The 23,296-nt window shown below is 44.0% G+C and overlaps 1 protein-coding gene across 17 annotated transcripts in view; it reads left to right on the top strand.

The window, feature by feature from the left end:
* Positions 1–23,296, top strand: part of FHOD3 (formin homology 2 domain containing 3) — a 415,178-nt gene that overhangs the window by 180,126 nt on the left and 211,756 nt on the right. For all 17 annotated transcript variants that reach the window (XM_036321024.1, XM_036321008.1, XM_036321023.1 and 14 more), the window contains exons 4-5: positions 9,667–9,734; positions 15,608–15,713. In XM_036321024.1, coding sequence (XP_036176917.1) covers positions 9,667–9,734; positions 15,608–15,713 — 174 coding nt within the window. The remainder of the gene's footprint in view (positions 1–9,666; positions 9,735–15,607; positions 15,714–23,296) is intronic.

Raw genomic sequence — 23,296 nt, 5'->3', positions numbered from 1 at the left:
TGGTTGTCAGAGTGGTTTCCAAGGTAACAAACTGGGAAGCTGGGTGGGGCTCAGCAAGGTGGTGATGACAAGATGGTGATGACAGACAAGGAAGCGTGCACAAAATCGTATAATTTCAAGCCTGGTACCTCCTCCAGGTCTATAACTCCTGGGAGGCTGCCACTTTCATGGGGATGGTCCTCTCTGCCGCAAGCCCAGAGCGCCCGCTCGTGTCCACGCTGACACCAGCTCTGCGCTTATGTACCAGGTCATGCCTTGTTTGCCTTTTTACTCCCCTGCCTGGCCCAGCCAGGAACCCAACAAGTAGCCATGGCGGTTGGAAGGAAGAAAAGAGGGAAAGAGCCAGAATTGCCTGCTGGGGATACAAGGAAGCACCCTGGGATGTCCAGGCCCTAAAAGCTCTTTGTGCCCTTTGGGAGCTAAAGAAGGCGACAGAGCCGGGCTGTCTATCCCGAGCCCCATGCTATCACCGACACCGCCTGCTGGCGCCCTGGCCATGGTGAGGTGACTGTCCTTTCTGCACACACCGCTCCCCTCTGCTGCCGCCCAGGCTGTGTGCTTGCTCTTTTCTCTTCCTCAGCTTCCCCTTCTGCACACACTTCTCACTGTGGCTCGTTTTCACTCAGCCTTTGAAGTCTGTTTGCTGTCACCTCATCTGAATCTCCACTCTCAGGCCCAGGATCACAGGCTTTCTGCTCCTTCCTCTGGTGGCTCCATAGTGATGCCGTCACCTTCTCACAGGGCATTGGCATCATTTGGGGAAATTAGACCATCAACTCTTTTTGTTTTTCAGTTGATTGATTTTTAGAGAGAAGGGAAGGGAGAGGGAGAGAAACATCAATCTGAGAGCACAACATGGGTCAGCTGTCCCTGCCCCCGCTCACCCCGGGGATGAGCCCACCACCTCCATATGTGCTCTGACTGGGAATGGAACCGGCAACCTTTGGGTGCACAGGACGATGCCCAACCAACTGAGCGACACTGGCCAGGACCACCATCAACGCTTGGTGGCTGAGACTGTCTTCATTTGTCCTTGTAACCCTAGTGCTTACTAAGTAATCGGTAAAGGAGTATTATAAGGATTATGTTACAACTATTATGAGTGTGATGGTACTCCAAGGGAATTTGCGTTTAAATTCAGTCTTCTGAAGCAGGCTTGTCTCATCAGGTCTCTCTACCTTGTCCTCTTTTACATTTAGCCTCTTCACCCTCAGGCTGAAGGGGCTGCCTCTGGACTAACGGGGGAGCGGGCCACCTTCAGTCCCTACTCATCTGTGTCACCACTTCTCACGGGCCGCCTCCAGAACCATTGCTTTTCTACGTGTGCTCTCTGGATGTACATGCTGACGTGAGTGTCATGGTTAGGATGCGCGTGATTCTCAGTGGCCCAGTGTTTGCTCTTATTGTACAAACAGAACGTATGGCCAATTCTATTTCCACTGGCCTAGTTCAGTTACCCTCCCCTCTTCTGAGACCATCCCAGCGCTGGGGCCAGCAATGATGTCACTTCTCCAGCCTTAGTTTCTTCCTCTGTGAAAGGATGATATTGGATTAGATCAAGGATTCTTACTTGCCGTCCTTAAAAATCTCTTGAAGACCCACAGGAAGCACTAACATTGTGTGTGTCTGAACATCATTTTGTGGCTTGTATATGACTTTCAAATGAGTCTGTGATGCCCAAACCTTAAAAACCACTGGAGAAAGATATTTCCAAAAGCCGACTAAGCAGGGTTTACACTGAAAAATAACATTCCCCCCTGTGCCACTGTATCCACATGCAATATTGAAGCACAGTTGCAGGGTGCAATGGGCTGTACTTCCAGTCATCAGAGTACCACGTGGCTCATTTGAACTCATGGGAAGAATTTCCAGAGTGGAATGCTTCTGACAATGACTGGGCTGTGGGCTTCTTGGCAGGGTAAGGAGCAGACCCTGGGCTGGGCCACCGGCTTTCTGCTGGCTGTCATTCCACAGAGCTGTTCTTCACCAGCCCTCTCTCACTGTGAGTCTGAAAGCAAATGTCACGCAGCTCCATCCTAGCGAAGGAGGAATTCACTCTTGTGGCTGCACCTGAAAAATCATGATGATTATATTGTCTAAACAGATTTTTAAATCGAGGCATGGGCATTTTGCCTAGGAATAAATCTGTTTCCTCAGTGGGATGTCTTTTGTAGAAGCCTGGGGGCAAAAGGAGAGTTATTGTCTCCTTGTACTGAGGAGGGCCTCTGGGGTCTTGGTCCACATGCTTCTTGGTTAATGTGTTTGATAGTTGGTGAGAGAAGGATGTGTTTTCATGGTTAGTCTTAAAGTCAGTGATTTCAACAGCCTGAGAGCATGCTCTAGATGTAGCTTTCACTCTCCGCTCCCCTCAACACACTCACAGATGCCTTTGGCTCCTCCTGTCCACATTCTTTTGCCGATGCAAATTGCTTCTAATTTTTTCACTGGTTTCTTCTAATGTCCTGGACTTTCTTTCCCCACACACTGAGGTTTTCTTCATCGCGCTCCTGGCTGAGCAGGAGGCATGGGACCTTCCTGACAGCAAAGCGGGGATGGTTCCCAGAGGCCTCTAACTAATTTGTCCTCCACTCCATGTGACTCTAAGCTAGTTAAGAGTGTAACACATTGATTGCATCTCTTAAAGGAACATGTTTCATTTTAGAAGGCAAGAAGCGTGAAGAGAAAATATGGGAGGGCAGTTATGAAGACTTTAACAAGTGATGTGATTACATCGCTTTTCTCCACCAAATGTAGGCTCCTAATTGCCCTTTACTCAAAGGCTAACACCACACAAATGATTTCACTTCAGGTAAATTCAACTTGGAAAGGGGTAGGAGAATAAATGCCCAAATCCATTTATTTGCAAAGTATGAGCTCTGCTGGTTATATAATCCATCCCCCAGCATCTTCCCAGCTGCTGGCCCTGGTCCCACCTCTCCCCTGGATCTCCTGCAGCAGTGGTTCTCAACCTTCTGGCCCTTTAAATACAGTTCCTCATGTTGTGACCCAACTGTAAAATTATTTTCGTTGCTACTTCATAACTGTAATGTTGCTACTGTTATGAATCATAATGCAAATATCTGATATGCAGGATGGTCTTAGTCGACCCCTGTGAAAGGGTCGTTTGACCGCCAAAGGGGTCGCGACCCACAGGTTGAGAACCACTGTCCTGCAGTCTGAGCTATGGCCACTCCTCAGGGTTGTGCTGGTGGGAGAGGGGCCTTCTGTGCAGACCTCCCACCTGGCAGCCTCAAAGCTCAGGAGAATGACAAAACTTTGGGACTCCAACCTGATCCCAGCCCTACTTTTTTTGCTTTTGTTTTCTGCATTCAACATTATATTGTATTAGTTTCAGGTAGACAGCATAATTGTTAGACAATCGTATACTTTACAAAGTGTTTCCCCCTATATTTTCACCTGGCACCATATATAGTTACTAGTGACCTGGTGCACGGATTCATGCACATTGAAAGGAAATTAATTAGAAGGTGGCTGGTGGGGCAGGACTGGGTGAGATGGGCAGAACACGCCCTGGAACCAACCTCCCGGAGTTCCTCCCTGGCCAGCCGCACCTGGGGTGGCACCGTGGCTTGAAGGGTGTCTGTGGAGTGAGTGGGGTCCTTCCAGCAAGTGGGGTCCGTTGGCCTGGCCTATGGGGATCGGGCTGAAACCGGCTCTCTGACATCCCCTGAGGTGTCCTGGAGTATGAGAGGGCACTCTGCAAAGTTGCTGTCGTACAGGGTGTGGAACGCAAATGCAAGTGTGCAGTAAACCAGATTCAGGGCTAACAGTGCCCCAGCAACAACATAACCCATAGCCGAAGGTGGAATCATGTGGCCCTGTGAGGAATCAGGCTCCCTCCTCTTTGGTTTCGGGGTGCATCACCCAAGAACCACTGCTGCCAAGTCACTGCAGCTCCACAGCTCCTGCATTGGGCGTCTGCCCCCTGGTGGTCAGTGCATGTCAGAGCTCCCAGTAGGATGGACACTTAGCATATTAGCCATATATATATATATATATGTGTATATATATATATATATATATATATATATATATATATATATATATATATAAATAAATAAAACAATGTTATTGGCTTTATTCCTTATGCTGTACTTTATAATTCCATAACTATTTTGTACTACCAATTTGTAGTTTGTTCCTAGGTGAGCCCTTCACACAGCCCTGGAGAGTCTGACTTTCTGTAGGGTGTTCTAGGATGCAACACAAATGGAACAGTCAGTTCTTTGAACTCAGCAGTGAAAGCTGCAGGCTACAAAACCCAGCAGCAAGGAAGCCAGGACTAGGCTGTGGAAAGAAATACTTCTCCTTTGGCTGATGGAGGCTGCTCTTGAGCCACATCAAAGGGCTATCAGCAGTCTTTGGTTTGACTGTAATATCTGCAGTGGCAAAACATCTGCTGGCTCCTTTTCTACCAGCAGGAATTGTGCCTCTCATAAAATGACAAATTATATGTCATTTACCAGCATCCTCCATCCCTAGTCCTTCCTAACCTCTTGGTAAATTGTGGTGTCTCCTAAAATGCATGTTAAAATCAACAGAACAAGACATACAGATGGCCCACAGACACATGAAAAGATGCTCAACATCACTAACCATCAGGAAAATACAATAAAAACCACAACGAGATCTCATTGTGCTAGAGTGTCTATTATGAGAAAGACTACAAAGAATAAGTGCTGGTGAGGATTGCAGACTGGTGCAGCCACCTCAAAAATTTAGAAGGAAAACCACCATATGACTCAGCAATCCCACTTCCAGCATTTATCTGAAGAAATGAAAACACTAATTTGAAAAGATATATATACCCCTATGTTCATTGCAGCATCATTTACAACAGCTAAGAGAGGGAAGCAACCTAGCTGTTGGTAGATGAATGGATAAAGAAGATGTGGAATATTTCTCAGCCAAAAAAGAGAAGGAAATCTTGCCATTTATGACCACATGGGTGAACCTAAGTGAAATAAGTCAGGTAGAGATAGACAGATACCATGATTTCACTTATATGGTGACTCTAACAAAACAAAACAAACGAACAAACAAAATTAAACAGAAACAAACTCATAGATACAGAGAACAAACTGATGACTGTCAGATGGCACAGAGTGGGGGGAGGGGCAAAAAGGTGAAGGAGATTAAGAAGTACAAATTGTCAGTTATAAAATTAGTCATGAGGATGTAATGTATAGCATAGGGAATATAGTCAATAATATTGTAATGACTATGTACAGTGACAGATGGCTATTAGATTTAGCATGGTGATTACTTTCTAAGGTATATAAATGCCTGATCACTATGTTGTACACCTGAAACTAATACAATATTGCATGTCAACTATAATTTAAAATTTAAAATAAGAATCAACAAGCCAGGTAGGGTATAGCGGCTTTTTGGTATCACTATGCTTTTAAAATAGATGAAAAATTTGTTTTAATTAAGCACTGTGGTTTCATTTTACACAATGATATTGGTTCTTTGAAGAGAGATAATATCAGTTATCTTTTCCAAAAATCAGTAGTTTGGGGCAATATCTCTTTGAATGTGTATTTGGTCATTTAAATGTCAATCACAATGGTGATAGCTCCATATGTTCTCATATGATGTAGGGACAAACTAATGACATTTGTTAAAGTGTTGGTTGCATAGGAAGAAGAAAGGTTTGCAGTACTTTGGGAGAGAGTATCTTTGTCCATAAAAATAAAACGTCACTGTCTATCATTTTTATGAAAGATTTTTAAAAAAGCTACAACTTAGATGCCAGATGGAAGGATTTCTGGTTTAGACCTCATCTAGTGCTTTATAGCTATGGAATTAAAAAACAAAGTGTTTTAGTCCTGGCTGGTTTTTCTCAGTGGTTAGAGCATCAGCCTGTAGACCAAAGGGTCTTGAGTTCCATTCTCAGTCAAGGGCATGAACCTCAGTTGCGGGTTCAATCCCTGGTGCCAGTTGGGGCTTGGGTGGGTGGCAATCAATGGCCCTCCCTCCCTCCCTTTCCCTCTCCCCTTCCATCCCTCCCACTCTGTCTGAAAAATCAAGGGAAAATATATCCTTGGGGAGGATTAAAAATAAATAAATAAATAAATAAATAAATAAATAAATAAATAGAAAACCAAAGTGTTTTAAAGGTCATTTATGCAGAATACATAATATGCTAATATAGTTTAGCTGATCTTTTGAGCTTTGATATTGACACATTGCAGGCCAGTAGTTTTATTGCTAGCTTTACCCAGTGACCAGATAGGCTTCTATTGGACGAGTACAAAAAACGTTTTATATAAATGTTAAAGGCACACTTTAAATTTAAATACTCATTGCATTTTGAAGTTATTTATTACATGTTCTTACAAGCTAATATCTTTTTAAAGTATGATACTTTGTAAAACACTGTGTAATATGAAGCGAGAATTCTCGTGATCTGTCCACAATGTCTTAAAAGAACAAAAACCTGTATGAAAATCTGTGAATCTCTCTCTGAAATCTGTAGTGTTAATTTTCTCACATAAAAGAAATAATTATTGTTTGGGAACCATACTATTTTATTATTCAGCATTGTTTGGAATCAACAATTATTGAAGTAAAAGAGATAATTATAAGTATTTTTTAAAAATTAAAGACTATTGGAATGCAAAGTACTTACTTCCTGAGTAGAAATTCTAGTTTGTTTTAATTAAAAGTCATGGCAAAAAAAGAAGGGGGAGAGGTTTTTTTTGGTTCCACTTAAAGATATCATTGGTGTTTGTACAAGGAGGTTTCTCATCAAAGGGGAAGAGGCAGGGCCAGGCCTCCCTGGGGGTCTCTGTTCAGTGCCACCAAAGGAATCATTGGTGATGTCCTAGAGCAGCGGTTCTCAACCTGTGGGTCGCGACCCCTTTGGGGGTTGAATGACCCTTTCACAGGGGTTGCGTAAGACCATCAGAAAACACATATATAATTACATATTGTTTTTGTGGTTAATCGCTATGTTTTAATTATGTTCAATTTGTAACAATGAAATTGGGGGTCACCACAACATGAGGAACTGTATTAAAGGGTCACGGCATTAGGAAGGTTGAGAACCACTGTCCTAGAGGCTAAAAACACAGTGAATGCAGACCAGTTAAAAGATAGAGATTGTCAGATTGGATAGAAACAAGTCTTAAACACATGTCCTAGAAACCCTACCCAGACAGGTTAAATATAAAAGGATGGAAAAAAATACATCCTGAAAACACTAACCACACACTAACTGACCATATTAACATTAGAAAATATTAGAAAAGTAGGCTTTAAATAAGAAATATTGAGGAAGAGAGGCATCACATAATGGTATAGGTCAGTTCTCCTGAAAGCCATAGCAACCTTAACTGTGAGTGCACCTACCAACAGAACTTCAAAGGACCTAAAGCAAAACATATAAAGCTGAAAGAAGAAATAGACAATCCACGATAATAGCTGATTTCAATGGGTAAACACGAATTCAGTAAGAATAGAAGACCTTAGCAACACTGTCATTCAGTGTGACCTAGTGGGTATTTATGGAACAGTCCACCCAATAACAGCAGAATACACTTTTTTTTTTCATGTGTACATTAGACATTTACCAAGATAAAAAAAAATCTGGGCCATAAAATCAACCTTAATAAATTTAAGTAATTGATATGTAAAGTTCTCAACATAGAACAATTAAACTAAAAAATCAGTAACACAAAGAACTCTGGAAAATCTCCAAATATTTGGAAGTTAAGCAACATAGTACTATATCATAGTTCAAACAAAAATTAAAGGATTAAGTTATTCCCTTTTGAATTGAATGAAATATGCAAACTTCATTTAATTTTGAATCGAATGAAAATGAAAACATGATATATCAAAATTTGTGGAATTTAGGTAAAGCAGTGCTCAGAAATTTATAGCATTTTATACTTACATTACAACAGAAGAAAGGTCTAAATCAATTATTTAAGTTTCCATCTTAGGAAACTGGAAAATAAAAGGCAAATTAAACCAAAAGTTGGCAGAAGGAAGAAAATAATCAGTAAAATAGAAATCAGAAAAGCAATGGAAAAAACAATGAAATAAAAAGCTGATTCTTTGAAAAGATCAATACAATTGATACAGCTGTAGCCAAATTAACCAAGTGAAAAGGAGAGGAGTAACAGACTACCAATATCAGAGATAAAAGGAGATTGTTATAGTCAATAAAAGGATCATAGGGAATATTATGAACAGATTTATGCCTATACATTTAATAACTTAGGTGAAATAGAGAAATTCCTTGAAAAACACAAATCACCAAGCTCATTCAAAAAGAAATAGATAATCAGAATAGCCCTATCTTTATAGAAGAAATTGAATTTATAGATGAAAACTTTCCAACAATAAAAAATTTCAGCCCCAGGTGGCTTCACTGGAGAATTCCGCCAAACATTTAAGGAAGAAGTAGCACCAAGGCTACACAAACTCTTTCTAAAAGTAGAAAAGGAGTGAATACTTCCAACCAAAGAGGTCAGCATTGCCTCAATGTCAACCCTATTATAAGAAAACTGCAGATCAATATTGCTCATGAATATAGGTGCAAAAATCCTCAACAACATATTGTCATTCTCAGCTAATTATTTTCTAATATGCTTAATCCTTATTTTTTTAAAAAGGGATTGTTTCGACAATGGCGCAAAGTACTAAAACCTTAACAGTCAGGACACAACTAACCGTTGTTCTCATTCCTAAGAATCAGAAGCCATGACAGATTGCTGGTAACTAAGAGACGGAGGTGATGTTGTGAATCCATGGAAGGCAGAGTTCTGCTTGTTGTCTGGTGGTACATGGCAGAAAGCCTAATGCAAGCCTCCTTACCTTATTAAGAGGTACTCTCTCTGCTAGTAATTTTGGATTACTCACCTGTTTATCCTGTTGCATTGTGACCTTGGGAGGCCGAGTCCTGGGTCAAGTTCACCTCCTTATTCACAAGGCCTGGCCTAACCAGGAAATGTTAAATGTGATCCATTGAATAGTGTGGTTGTAGAAGTTGGAAGGAATTTTGAACCAGTGAATATAGAGCCAGGGCTCCTCCACCTGCCTTGCTCAGAGCCAGGGCCCATCCTTGAACATGAGTGAGAGCTCAGGAACTGGCACAGCTGCAGCTGGGCTCCTGTCATCGAAGAAGCCAGTCCATCCTGAGGGCCACCACCTTCCCTTGGGTCTCTTGAGGCGAACATCAGCCCCCAGGGAAAAAGGCAGCACTGAAAAGCTTTCTCAGCCCAGTCGCAGAATGATTTATACTGGAGCTGGAGAGCATGGTGGGACAGGGGCTGTGAGGCAAGGAACGAGGCTGGTGGAGGGTGAATTCAGTTTTAGCTGTTATTTTTTAGATATAGTTCACCATCAAGTGTAATCGTCTATAAATAGCTGGACATAGAGAGCTGGAGAGAGGGAGGGTGTTGGCTGAGGGTGCAAATCTGGGTATCATTCTCTATAACTCCCCAGGGCCCCCCCATAACAGCCCAGACTGTTTTTGCTCTATTGGAGGTGCGGCCCGTATCCTAAATGAAATGGATTCGGTTTACTCACCTTTCCAGTGGAAATTCTGTAATTGTTCATATCCTCTCTGTGTTTTTACTGTCTGTTGAATCAATTAAGTTAATTTTACATGTTGTTTCTTTCTTTCAGAAAAACTGTACAACTCCAGCGGGCGAGATTTAAGAAGGGCCCTTTTCTCCCTGAAGCAGATATTTCAGGTAAGAGAGGAAGAAAATGCTCTTGGGTTCTGTTTTTGCATTGCTATGGAATGAGGTACAGACCAGGGTATACCTTTTATTGATTACTGTCTGCCTCAGTGTAAACCTGTCTTGTCATTGCCCTCAGGGTGCACATCTCAGAAAAATTAAAACAGCTGTCTACAGACACTGCTTGCTTTTGGTCCTCCCCAGCTCCATCTCTTCTCCTGCTTCCCACCAGAGGGTTTGAGGGTGTCATTCTCTTGCTGGTTCCTCGTAGCCTTCTGGATTACTCCTGGATTTCTCAGTATAACATCAAGGCCCTTCTGGATCTGTCTTCTGTTCACACTTTGCTGTCCTTGGCTGAATCCAAAGTTCCACCTGTGATTGCATTCTGGGAGCCATCTGTGCCTTCTCTCTTTTGCACCTTTGCCCCAGACCTAGTGCTTTTATCCCAGAATGCATTGTCCCCCAACCCAAATCTACTCTCTACGTCTCTCAGTTTCCTTCCTGGTATCTCCTTCTGTCAGAGAGCCTTTCCCCAAAGTAAATGACCCCTCACCACAGTCATGGTCCCTCTGAATACCCCTGATGTCCTCTGTGCTTACATCAAGTATGGAACTTAGATACTTCAGGTACTTGTGTGAGTCCAGTCATCTGGGAGCTCGCTGTGTTCCATCGCTGGGTCTCTGAGGCCTCGCACAGTGTCTGGTGCCACTTAAGTAATCGATGAATGGGCTGCGCAACCGGGATGGTCTAAACAGATGTCTGTCTTCTGTCCTCTCTGTCTCTAATTTAGTCAGTGCTTCACTGACTAATTGTCCCAAAGCTCCACCTCCCACATATCCATCTGTGTATCCCTGTTCCTTAGATGAACAAAGCGGAACTTCTTCACCCTCCATGACGTCCTCTCTCAAACTCAGATTCCTGACTGCGGGAGCTGGACTTCCACTGTGTCCCCAGAGGCCACACCCATGCCCCTCCTCACCCTGACTCCTGCAGTCCCTCTGTCTGCCTGTGTTTCTGTTGTTCAGCTTTGACTTCTTTCAAAACCTGTGTTCCCCTTGTTGAGTAGAACCACACAGAGAAGAGCTATTCTAAGTGACTTTAAAATACTGTAATTTGTGCATTTTGAATCACACACACACAAAGTAACTGTTTTCATGTTTACAATAATCATGGTGGTGGTGGTGGTAGTGTTGATATCGCTATTCTGAGACTGTGTGAGTGTATAGTTATCCCAATTTTTTCATTCTTAGAGTTCTTAGGGATTGGGATTCTTGGTGTGAGGTAGAAAGAAGATAGAAAGGTAGAAGAGGTTAGGTTAAAAGCTCTGTATTCCTGAATTGGAAAAGTCAGACTGAACTCATGTTGTATATTATTTTAACAATCAAACAAGCAAATAAGCATATTTCTAGCTCTGTTTATGGAAAAGGACTAAAAGCACTGATCAATCCATTAGCCAAAAGCACCCAAAGCAGCAAGACTGTGGTCTTAAAATACTGAAAAGAAGCAGAGATCTTTGGAGAAATAGCTAATTCTAAGTCTAGAGAAGGAAATGGGTAAAATAAACTTGGAGCCTCTTATATGGATAGCAAGGAAGCTGTCAAATACTACTAGGACTATTGCCAAAAGAGTCTCCCACTGGTTGGTCAAAGATGGGACAATGTAAGAACCAATAAGGATGATAATTTCAATGAACTAAAACACATCAAGTGTTCGCATTGATGAGGTCATCATGATACTAGAAAAAAATAAACCTAATGGATTGCCCACCATTGGAAAATGCTTGCGTCCAGCTCATAATTTTGAAAATGGGTGAAGTTTTAGAATCTCATATTTACCTCTTCCTATGCGAACTTTAGGATAATCAAACAGTAGTTGAAGTCAAGTTTTATGTATAAAAATATTCTAGCTAAGAAATAATAAGGAGTGATAGAATTAGAATATCCTGATTTTACAACCCCTAATGAATGAATGGATAGATAGGTCTTGAGCAGCCAGAGCTGCTGATGTGACAGCGATGAGAAACAACCAGATGCTATGTGCGTCGTCATGGAAACACTACCATCAATGATGTGGTCAAGCCAACAAAGTCAACCCTGGAGCTGATCATGCTCTATGTGAAATAACCAATGAATAAATGATCTAGGACCGAGGTGCTTGTTACAATACACCACAGGCGTGTAATCAACAAAACCCAGACTGTGGGCAAATGACCTACTTTCTTCAACACATAAATTTCAAGGGGAAAAAAAGAGAGACGAATTAAAAGACATTTAAAATTTATATCAACTAATTGCCACATGTGGATCTTATTTGGATCCTGACACAAATTGTAAGAAAACAGTATTTATGAGACAGAAATCTGGTCACTGACTGGACATTTGATAACATAAGAAAGCATTAATTTTTTTTTTATTATGAGTACATAATTTTAAAGAGTTCATATTTTGGAGATACATATTGGAATACTTATGGATTAAATGATGTGATGTCTGGGATTTGCTTCAAATTAATATGACAGCAGACTGGGGGTGTGACAGAAGAAACAGGATTGGTATGACTTGATTGGCACCAGGGGGTTCACTAAATTATTCTGTCTTATTTTGTATATGTTTAAAGTTTTCTATGGTGAAAAGTTAAAAAAAAATAAAACAAATATGTTTGGGGTCTTATTGCACATCCTCTCACCCCGCCTGCTCTGTAGTGTTGGCTCTGGATTCTCCGGGATGCTGTTTCTACTGTTTATTCATTAAACAAATATTTTTGAGCAGCCTTTGTCCACACCTCGTAGGCAAGGGGGAAGGTGTTTGCCATCAGAAGTTTATAACCTGTCTGGAAGACCACCCACGTGCGCTCAAAATAGCTGTAAACCACAGAGCAAGGATGCCTTGGGGATTGAATGGGTTACACAGGTTGCAAGCTGTCTGGGACCTCGATCACTTCTCACACCCATGAGCCTGCCTCTCCATCATCCCTTGCGTTTTCTAGATGTGGAGGTTCTACTTGGAATTAGGGGGTAAACAACAACAACAACAAAAACTTGAGCCATTGCCCATTTGGATTGGGTTGCATATTCCTTGACTAATAGGCATTAAAGAATGACTGCAGGTTAATGCATGGCTCTTATAGAAAATTCTGAAATGCAGTGATAATCACTTATTCGTTAGTGTGAACATTTTGATTTCATTCTTGTTGTTTCAAGAACGACTTATTAGTGCCTGTATATTTTAGGATACGTGTTTAAAATCTAGTACATTGCTGATTTGGAAGATACTCTCCACATTTATTATCCATACATTTTTAGCTCCTAAAGTGCCTTATCTACATATGTGCATACATTTTACTTTGGGTTCTGAATTATTTTTATAAACACCATCTCCTCTGTCCAGTGTTTTTTCTAGGTACCTTTCCCAGACAGTCAACTCGATATTAATATTAGTGATTAGCTTGAGTGGTTTCTTGAGAGCTTGTTCTCACTTTTTCACCATGAAGTCATGTGTGAATCTAGTTTTAGTTAAAGTAATAAACATTTGTTACACGCTTGGAAAAAATTTCTGACTAGACATGAGCTCATCTAAATGTTCACTTTTCACATATGCTGGTGGAAAAGGATATGGATGGAGAGAGAATTATTTTTTATTTCCTTTATACATAGGAGTGTAAAGTAATTTTCCAAAAACTCATGATACTGTCCCATTTTCTCTTGCTTTCCAAAGCCATGATTATCTTAAAGTCTGAGCTAACACAGCTGTCTCTCATTACCTTTGGGGCACAAGCCTTGCTCCCCCTCCCCCGGTGCCCTCTGAACACTGAGAGCACTTTCTTGGTTCAGAGGGAGCCTGTGCCTGGCCTGCCCACATTGAGCTCACGTCCTCCATCCATATAATTGGAAAATGCCGTAAAATCCAAATGAGGGGCTGATTTAACAGAGAGACTGGAGAATTGTGCCAGTTCGTCTACATTATTTTTTCTTTTCTGGAGATCAACCATGGTTGCTGACCATTCCTAGAAGAATAACCTTTCATTATTCCATTAAGCTTTCTACTATTTACATCACTGAGGTTTTTTAGTTTTGCTCTGTTGTTATAATTGAAGAAGAATGTTCCAGCCTTATCCTGGTTGTGTTTGAGACAAGGCACTGTCCGATTGAGGGAATCTCCCACAGCAGCAGAAGAAGGATCCCTCTCCTACATTTCCATATGGTAGAGGTGGCTACTACAGGATAGAGTGCACTGGGGAGGGCAGGGGAAGGCTGGTGGACATAGGTGACGTGGCCACTGTTTGTCACTCTTGAGTCTTTATCTATAAAGAGAAGGTAGGATTAGATTAGTGGTTTTTGAACTGGCCAGCCTTTAGGATTTCCTGGGGAATTCAATAATAGCAAAGCTGGGCCTCACTTCCAGAAATTCTGGTTAAGTCCTCCGGGGAAGGGTCCTGCTTCCTCTTCCTTTTCAAAGCTCCCAGATGATCTGAAGTGGGCTGAGGCCCATCTGAGTACCTCCCAGTCACCTGGAGGGCACCTTCCAATCACGTGGAGGGCGTGGTAGGCACAGGTCCATGGGCCCCACAGCAAACTTTCCTGTCAAGTAAGTCAGGAATGGAGCTGGGCGTTTGCATTTTTAACAAGTTCCCAGGTGACCCTCTTGTTCCCCATGGGTCTGGAGACCTCTCTTTGTGAACCACAGAGTCGATGACCCTGAGGTTCCTTGCCTGGCCTGCCTTCTGTGAGCAGGTCTGCAGGCCACCCACGGTGGCTCTTTTGAGGGGTGGCATGCTGCTCCAGATACATGCGGGCAACTGTGCTCTGCCTCCTGCTGGTCTGGCAAGCCCATAGCTCAGGAGATGGAGGGTCTGCTTCCTTACCTTCTGGTACCATTTACAAGGCCTTAAGGACTGTCCTGTGGAACACACAGGGGGTTTTGAACCCTTCACTTGATGGTCTGTGCTGCTGTTGGAGGTTCCCGCTGTTAAACCCAGCAAGCTTCATGTGGCCTGTGCCTAGGGACCTATGAGGGTGCGCAGCCTGCTGGTTTTTGAAGAATGAGAAACAGAACACTATAAATATTCTTGACAGTCAGGGATTCGCTTGCTTTGTCTTTATTAGATTGCCCAGAAGGCAATCCTTGGTCTTTGGCAAACAACAATGCGAAGACTGGTTGTAAAATTCCTCTGGCAACAGTTGAGATGCTTCATTTGAATAGAGCAGAACAAGCTCAGGGGTCGGTCTGGCTTCAAAGACCTGTGCATAGTTTTAACAGCACAGTCTGCATGGAGGATGGACCGGGACAGGATTTGAAGTCTTCTTTTTTTTTTTCTTCATGTGTCTTTTTTTAAAAATTTATCTTTATTGTTGAAAGTATTACAGATGCCCCCTTGGTTTTTGTTGTTGTTGTTTTTCTTCCCATTGACTCCCTCCTCCCCACACTTGCCCCTATCAGACCTTCACCACACTATTGTCTGTGTCCATGTGCTATGCATAGCCTATATAATAAAAGCCTAATATGCAAATCAACCAAACGGTGGAATGACAGGTCGCTATGACACACACTGACCACCAGGGAGCAGATGCTCAACGCAAGAGCTTCCCCCAGCCCACAGGCCCCAGGCCAGCCAAGGCAGGTGCCAGTGGGGGCCTCCCAATCGCCCTGCCAGTCGCCCCACAGATGGGTCCTGATCGCCGGCCAGGCCTAGAGACCCTACCCATGTACAAATTTCATGCACCGAGCCTCCAGTATGCATATAAGTTCCCTGGTTAATCTCAGCCACCCACCCACCCCCCAACCCCCCACCTTCACCTTCCCTCTGAAACTTGTCAGTCTGTTCCATGGTTCTATGTCTCTGGATCTATTTTGTTCATCAGTTATTTTTTCTCTCTCCTCTCCTGCCAGGATGACAAGGATTTGGTGCATGAATTTGTGGTGGCTGAAGGTCTGACCTGTTTGATCAAGGTGGGAGCTGAGGCCGACCAGAACTATCAGAACTACATCCTGAGGGGTAAGTTCCCATGGGCCATGCAGCAGCCAGCCCCTGCTGCAAGGGAGGTCTGTGGGGCGGGGGTGGGGGTGGGGGTGGGGGGTGGGGGGAGGGGGGTCCTCCAGGAAGTTCAACACCCAGAACTTTTTAAAAGGCTTGGATTAGGAGTAAGATGATGAAACCACCTGGTGGCAAAAGATGAAACCTTCATCAAGTCTCATCAATTTTTAGGAATTAGTGACTGAGCTAATTTTACTGACTTTCATATGAAGTCTTTTCTGGCTATTAAGAAAAAAGGATGTATGAGCTAGGTTTTTATAATCTCTTTTATGGTGGAGAAGGGGACATACTAAGTGAGCTTGGGCAAAGTCTGCATTTCTGCAGAAAGCCACCCAAATCCAAAGAGGCCCATTTATTTCCTGGGAAAAGTATTTTCTCCAACTTGAGTTACCACCAGAGCATGTGTCAGAGTGCACATTCCTCGCCGGGCAGGTCCTTCTGCTCCTAACTCGGCATGTCTGGGGTGCACCCAGGAATTTGCATTATAAGGAACGATTCTGATATCTCCATGATTTCATTTCTATAAAGCAATGCACATGTGGAGTTGGGAGTGCTGATTATTGTTCCAGCTCATAAAGTTAATGCTCTTTTCATAGTTACAGGGTTTTTTTTTTTTTTTTGATGCACCTTCATATAAATCCCAATTTTATTTGATCCTATAAGAAAACCTGTGAATGTTTTAAGGTAGGAATTACTAGGCTGGACCATATGAAATCATTGTTATCAATAGTTTTGACCTATAATAAGAGAAACTTAACATAGTTTAGTATTATCTTAATTTTGCAGCTGAAAAATTTGAGACACAAGGAGCTAATAAAATCAGTTTCTCTGGTGTGTGTTCACACTGGGGTCGTGCCCAGGCACAGGGGCACAGCAAGATCAATGCAGGCTTGGCTCCTCTTCTGCACATGTGTCCCTCTTCTGTGATCATATAAGGAAAAACCCTCCTTTCCTTTCCCCCGGATGAAGGAAAAATACATGCAACGGGTGATTTAATATCGAGTGTCCATGGTTAGTAGGAGACAGGCAAAATGGAGCTGTCCGCCACAGTTCCAGTTGCGTTTTACCCTGAGACGTGTCCTGATGTTCTGTGCCGATACCCAGCACACTGAACCCTGAGTGCTCCCTTTTCCCTAATCCTGGAGAACCACTGTCACAAAAGGCAAAAGCAAAAGAGAAAACCTAGGGCTCATTACAAAAAAAATTAAGGACACGTTTTCAAGTCAGTGTGAGTGGTTCCCATTCCTTTGATAAATGCCAAATGTGTGTGTGTGGGAGAGCACTGCAGCTTCTGGCTTTTCTAGTTCATGGTGTTTGTGAGATGAAGGAGTTGTCTCATTTTGTTGAACTTCAGTTTTTTCCTGGGTGTGTGATGGATCCTCATGACAAGTTGTCAGTAGACAGGCTCTATTGGTGAGCTGAAGGATTTCTGTCCTCAATATAATTAAAACATTTATGTGGAAACTTTTGTGGGATATGTCAACAAATTAACCAGGACATTGTCCTGCACTGTTGCCTTTCAATGCAGCTGTCTTTCTGTGTCTGAGGAGATGGTGCAAGCCTCGATTCTCACCCTCCTGTCCCATTCACACTGGTTCAACACCTCAAATAGGGGAAGGCACCGAAATCCGGGTGGAGGAAGTTCTAGTTTATTTTGCAGGTCACCTATAAATATGGATGTTCATAAGCTGAAACACATGGAAGGAAATACACCTAACATGGCCTAATTCTGAATAGTGAGTCCAAATTGACAAATTTTTATGTTTAAAGTATGCATCATTTTAACTCTAAAAAAGAAGTCTTCTCTAGCCAATGCTTGTTTGAACATATGCACGCACACACCTGTATAGAACTAATATTAAAACCATCTATGTGTTGATCGTCATTCTTCTAATCTTATCTAGGAGTGTATATGTGCATTTTTAATGAGTCATCATCAGTGTAAACAGCTACATTCAAGGCTGGGGATACGGGTAGGGCTCTGCCAGCTGTAGTCAGCCTCCTTTTATCAGGAAGGTAAAATTCTTGTCAGAAGCCCCCTGCAGACATCCTAGGGATTAGAACTGGGTCACATGACCATTATAGCTGCAAGGGAGGCTGACAGAGTGAGTATAGTAAGTCCTCACTTAACTTGTCTATAGTTTCTTGGAACTGTGGTCAAACCAATGAAACAAAACCAGTTTGACCATAGGTAATTGATATAAACAAGAGTAAAGTTCCTATGGCATCTCATGAGCGTTATAACAAAATGATGCTGAATGAAACAGTGTTACGGACATGCTGTATTTGATTTCCTGGACTCTAAGGGGCGGCAGCAAGAGAGAAAGGCATGGCTTTGGATCTGAGGGTTACCAGTGCCTGCCATGTAGAGGGAATTAGGAAGAAACAACTCATCCCGGCTGAGAAAGCCTGCTGGAGCACAGCCATGTGGTGGCCCAGTTGGAGGGAGTGAGGGCCTCCCTGCTGCAGAGGGAATGGTAGGTTGTTTAGGGGGCAGAATAAGCTTAATGGCTACATAAGACCCCAAACCGTGTGTTGTGTGAATTGTTCTTTGTGGCAATGAAAGATGGCATTGACGGAGAGTACCTCTGTCAGGCTCTCTACCTTAGGGAGTGCTTATCATTAAGCTCGTGGTGGTTTATGACTTGGCAGTGTTCTGATCTGTACCAGAGGCAATTACAAATGTTTAAGAATCAGAAGGTCCGAGCACAACCAGGGAGAGCCCTGTCAACTGCCTGCTGCTCTCTGGCCCTGCAGAAAGTGCCACCGAGGTAAGACCCTCATTGCAGACAGCTCTTCCGCATGTGGGTCGATGCTCCACGTTTCCATTGCCAGCACCTGGGTCTGGCCTTTAGACTTGGCTTTCCCAGGAGCGTCCATGTATTGGAGGCAGAAGGTTCCCATGTGTTACCTGGGACACGAGCATGTGCATCACACCCCTTCAGGTGACAACAAGGTGTCTGTTCCCCGGTGGGGAGGTGCGTTTGCATGGCTGCCTCACTTCAGCTAAGTCTTGGAAGACACGGGGTAACCAGGGCACTGTGCAAACCTCAGCACATTTTGAAGTATTTGACTGAAACGCGTGCCAGGAAAGTACCTTCTGAGAGCTGTAAATGACAGATTTGGGGGTGTGACTTCGGTGTTTTTATACAAGGAAACTATCATTTTTCCTAGGCCACATGTTGAGTCACCCCTTCCTGACTTTGAACAACTTCTCATGGAGGCTTTTTTGGGCTGTGATCAGTGGCTGGCGGCCAGGAGACATTTGCGATCAAGGATGACCTTTACATCACCTCTTTATTTGTCCAACCATTTTTAACTGTATCACCCTAGATGCAGATCAACAGAGAGAAACTAGAAAGAGTCTCAGTTTTGTAATTCACAGTCCTGAGGAGAACTCCGCATGCTACCTGGGGTCACACGGAGTCCTGGGTTGGGGGAGTCCTCAGGGGGCAGCACCTTTGTTGTGGTTTCCATGGGGAGGCGGAGGAAGCAGGTGTAGGAGTGGCCAGTGTGAAGGATTTCCGTGTGAGAGCCCACAGGGCAGGTGGTTGGGGGTGTGGACTTGAGCTGCTGGGCAAGGGGAACTGACTGACGTGAGCCTGGTCAAGATGGCATTCCAGAACCCCTGATAGGACAGCCTGGCCGCTGTGGCTCAGTTGGTTGGAGCGTCCTCCTTTATACCAAAAGGTGGTGGGTTCTATTCACAGTCAGGGCATGTACCTAGGTTGTGGGTTTGATCCCCTGTCGGGGCGTGTGTGAGAGGCAACCAATTGATGTACCTCCCTCCCTCCCTCCCTCCCTCTTTCCCTCTGTCCCTTCCTTTCTCTAAGATCAATGAAAAAACAAAAAACACATATAGAAACACACGATGAGGTGGTTGATTGTCCAGCGGCATGGGGGAGTTCCTTCATGGAGTACCTTAGGAGCTCCCCTTGGTGTGACCATGTGCAAGTCCCCGGATCCAAGGGAAACAAGCGCATTTGGAGAACCCACTGCTTTCCACATCTGCTTTTAGAACTCGTTTAATTTATCTTTATTTTTGCACTCAGCCCTCTGTCAGCTCCCCTTGTAAGGCCCAGGAATCTGTTGCTTTTAGTAGAGGATGCATCTGCTGAGAAGTAAAGATAGGTTTTGAGTTACGGTGTAGCCAAGTGCTCTCCAAAAAATGTGAGCTGGCTGCTGGGAATAGGCCTTAAATGTACAACATGAAGAAATAATATTTATCTGACTTATTATTCTTGGATGGTTATAGCTAATGATCGAAAGGTTGTTTTTTTTTTTCGATAGCCAGTATTTAATATAAATCTGTGGAATTTGTACCTCACAATTATTCTTATTGCAGTAAGACCTAGAGTGGTATCTTCTTGGGAACTTAAACTTTCCACACACATGCTGAGCCTTCAGCTGTGGGCTGTGCTGGCCCTGGGCTGTGACAGTGTAACTGAGACACAGCCCTGCCCCAGAGAAGCTCCTGGGAGGGGCTGGGCATGGCCGTTCTGTGTGTTTTATGGCATTTGTCTTCTGTTTAGGAACTGCACATAGGTGGTATGCTTTGGGGAAGAAGAGAGAAGCAGACACAGAGAATTAGTCTGACCAGCCACCTTTCCTGGCTGCACCTGAAGGGAAGCTGCCTCTTAAGGGCTAGGTTTTCATGGAGAAAGTTCATTTTATCCTAAAGCATATTATTTGTGAATCATAAAACACACCTCATTCATTACAGAGCTGGGTAAGATCTCAGAACTCCTTTAGCTCAACCCTCTCATTTTAGGAGAAAATGTCAGATAGTTGATTTGTCCCCATAATATGTTTTTAAAAATATTTTAATGGCCGCCAATATTAAAAATGGGTTATTTAATCCAGATTTTAGACTTTTTTTCCCCCAAAAAAACTACAACCTGAGAAATTCAGAGCTTTGCCAACTATCACTTAACTATATTTCACTACAGGAAAATAATTGCCTTGCATGTTAAGGGATTTCTTAATGAGGATCAGGACTTCGGGACAGATGGTTTCTGTTGGCATCGATGTCACGAGGAACAGAAATATTAGAGACCACATAGGAAGAGATTTTATGATGTTAGAAGGCAGTGGTACAAAATGATCAAATGCTAATTAAATCAACATCCTCCATCTCAGAAAAACTGAAGCGCGTGTGTTGGCATTTCAGAGCAACAGAGGAGAGATGGGTTGGGTTCAGACTCTACACGGTGGTTAGGGAGGGGTTCAAACTAGTCCCAAGGTAAGGACTTGGGAGCATAAAGAGGAGCCGCTTACTTCCTGAACTGAGGCCAGATGCTTAGCACCGTATGGTCCATGGAACGGCCTGGCCTGGCTCCTGCACCCCTGACTCTGGTCCTGGGCACACCTGGCCTGACTCCCGCACCCCTGACTCTGGTCCTGGGCACACCTGGCCTGACTCCCGCACCCCTGACTCTGGTCCTGGGTCACACCTGCTGGCCTGGAGGAACATGCCTCTTGTCTGCCTCTTGCTGCGAGCTTTCTGTGCTTGTCAGGATATCAGGGATCAATTATGGCAGCCGCATGGCCCAGCTTTGATGTGGATGACACAGCTGCACAAATGCCCTGAAGGACTCTGCCACCAGCCCCTGGGGGTTGAGGCCAGGGTGGAGGATGAGGTCCTTCCTCCCTTGATGTCTCCCTTAGCTGAGTCGCTGTGATAGGAGGGAATCGTGTCTACTGGCACAAATTGGCAGCCCGTGGGACCAGTGAACCTGCAGGCATTTTGTTTGCCAATCTATGTTAAATTTTAAATAGTCATGAACATTTAAAATTGGGAGATTTGATATAAAAATATGGATTTCTGGCTTCTTGTGAAAAACTGAACACTTGTGCCAACACAGGGTCCTCATTGCTGCGTGGCCACAAGTAGCTGGAGTTGGAAGAAGCTGCCCCTTGACTTGGGACGCTGGGCTGTGTTTACCACAGTCCCCACCGCTCCCTTTTGTGCAACTCCTGGGCTGCTCCACTTATTTTGTGGCCTCTGTGCCTCATAGGCATATAAGTCTGAGTCCTCTGACTAACAACCTCGCACTCTGTGAGATGAGAATAACAGTTATCTAAAGCAGAAAAGCCTGGCTTCATCAGAGCTGGGCAGTGGTTGTCGTTGCTACTTCACGCACTTGGTTCTCCGGTCCGACACGAATGTTTTCTTTCTCCCCCAACCCTTCGCCCTGGCCTTGCTCAATACGTGCACAGCTCAGCACTGTCTTCCACCTCTCCCCCTCAAGCCCTTCTGTGGTTATCTAAGGATGGACATCCTGCCACTACACGGACAGCGGTGTCCTATCGTGGGAATGGAGGCGGAGCGTAGGCAGAGCCACTGACTGAGGCGAGAGCTGTTTGACAAGATCCCCGCTGGAAACTTGCTACATTGATTGAACTTGCTGTGAGGAATTTCATCTCAGTCCTAAATCCCGAGCCTCTGAACCCACCCCAGGCCTGACCATTCCTTATAGTCTTTGTCATTCCTGGTGACTGGGGCACACTTATTCCTGCCAATGGACTTTATAGTCATTCTTATAAAGTGGTTTGTAACTTTGGTCGTCATTGAGTTCAATTTGTCAACTGCTTTGGGAAGAATTGACAACTTTATTTGGAAATTCAAAATGATTGCTTGCATGCACGTCCATGTCCCGGGACAAATTCTTTTCAAGGACATATTCTCCATCTAACTCTTGGGTGTGGTGTCTATTTCATTTTCTTTCGTTAAAGAATTTTATGCATATCTCCCCATGGTGTTTGCTTATTTATTTATTTTTGTTTATTCACTTTTTAACTGGACCCGATATTTACCACACGATAGAGTAAGAGGATTCTCTGGGGACCTTCTCCTGTTTATTTTGTAAACTTGGTTGGGGAATGTCAGCTCCTACGAAGGGCCTTTCTCGCCCTCCATGGGTGCGTTTTGCTTCCATCAGGGAACACTCCAAGTCTGGGGGCCTGGATTCTTCAGTGTGGCGACCACTTAGCGAACACAACGAGTATGCGACCTCTCCTCTCCCCGAGGGAGAGCTAGCCGCCTCTTCCTCTGTGTTTCCAGGTTTGAAACTCTTCCTGTGAGCACTTGCCTGGTAGCATGCCTGCTGGAGATTGGCCTGCTGGTTGCGGGCCTTCACCAGCTGTGGCTTGTGGGCTGGGGAGGCCTGAGAAGCTGGGCCACTCAGAGGGGGGGGCCCTGGTCTTCACTGTTTGTTTGTTTTTGTTAGTCCCGTATTTGTCAAAACCTCTGCTTTTGGCATCTAATGGATGCCCAGTGTTCTGACCTCGGCCTGACCTTTTTTCTCACCCACTTGGCACACTATCAGGGATGGGGCCACCAGGTTGAACCAGCCACAAACCAAGGCCAGGAAAGCTGAGTCACTCTTTCTGGTGCTGCTGATACGTGGTGACAGAAAGGATACCTGCCAGAGTCCCATCTGTGGCCCCTCTTGCCACCCTCTCCATCCCCACCGTGCATCAGGCCAACACCCCTCTTTATTTTACAGGGAGTAAAGGGGAGGGAGGAAGTGGCGGGGGGGGGG

The sequence above is a fragment of the Myotis myotis genome, unplaced genomic scaffold (assembly GCF_014108235.1).
Source record: "Myotis myotis isolate mMyoMyo1 unplaced genomic scaffold, mMyoMyo1.p scaffold_m19_p_9, whole genome shotgun sequence".
Taxonomy (NCBI): domain Eukaryota; kingdom Metazoa; phylum Chordata; class Mammalia; order Chiroptera; family Vespertilionidae; genus Myotis; species Myotis myotis.
This window is presented reverse-complemented; position numbering and strand designations above follow the sequence as displayed.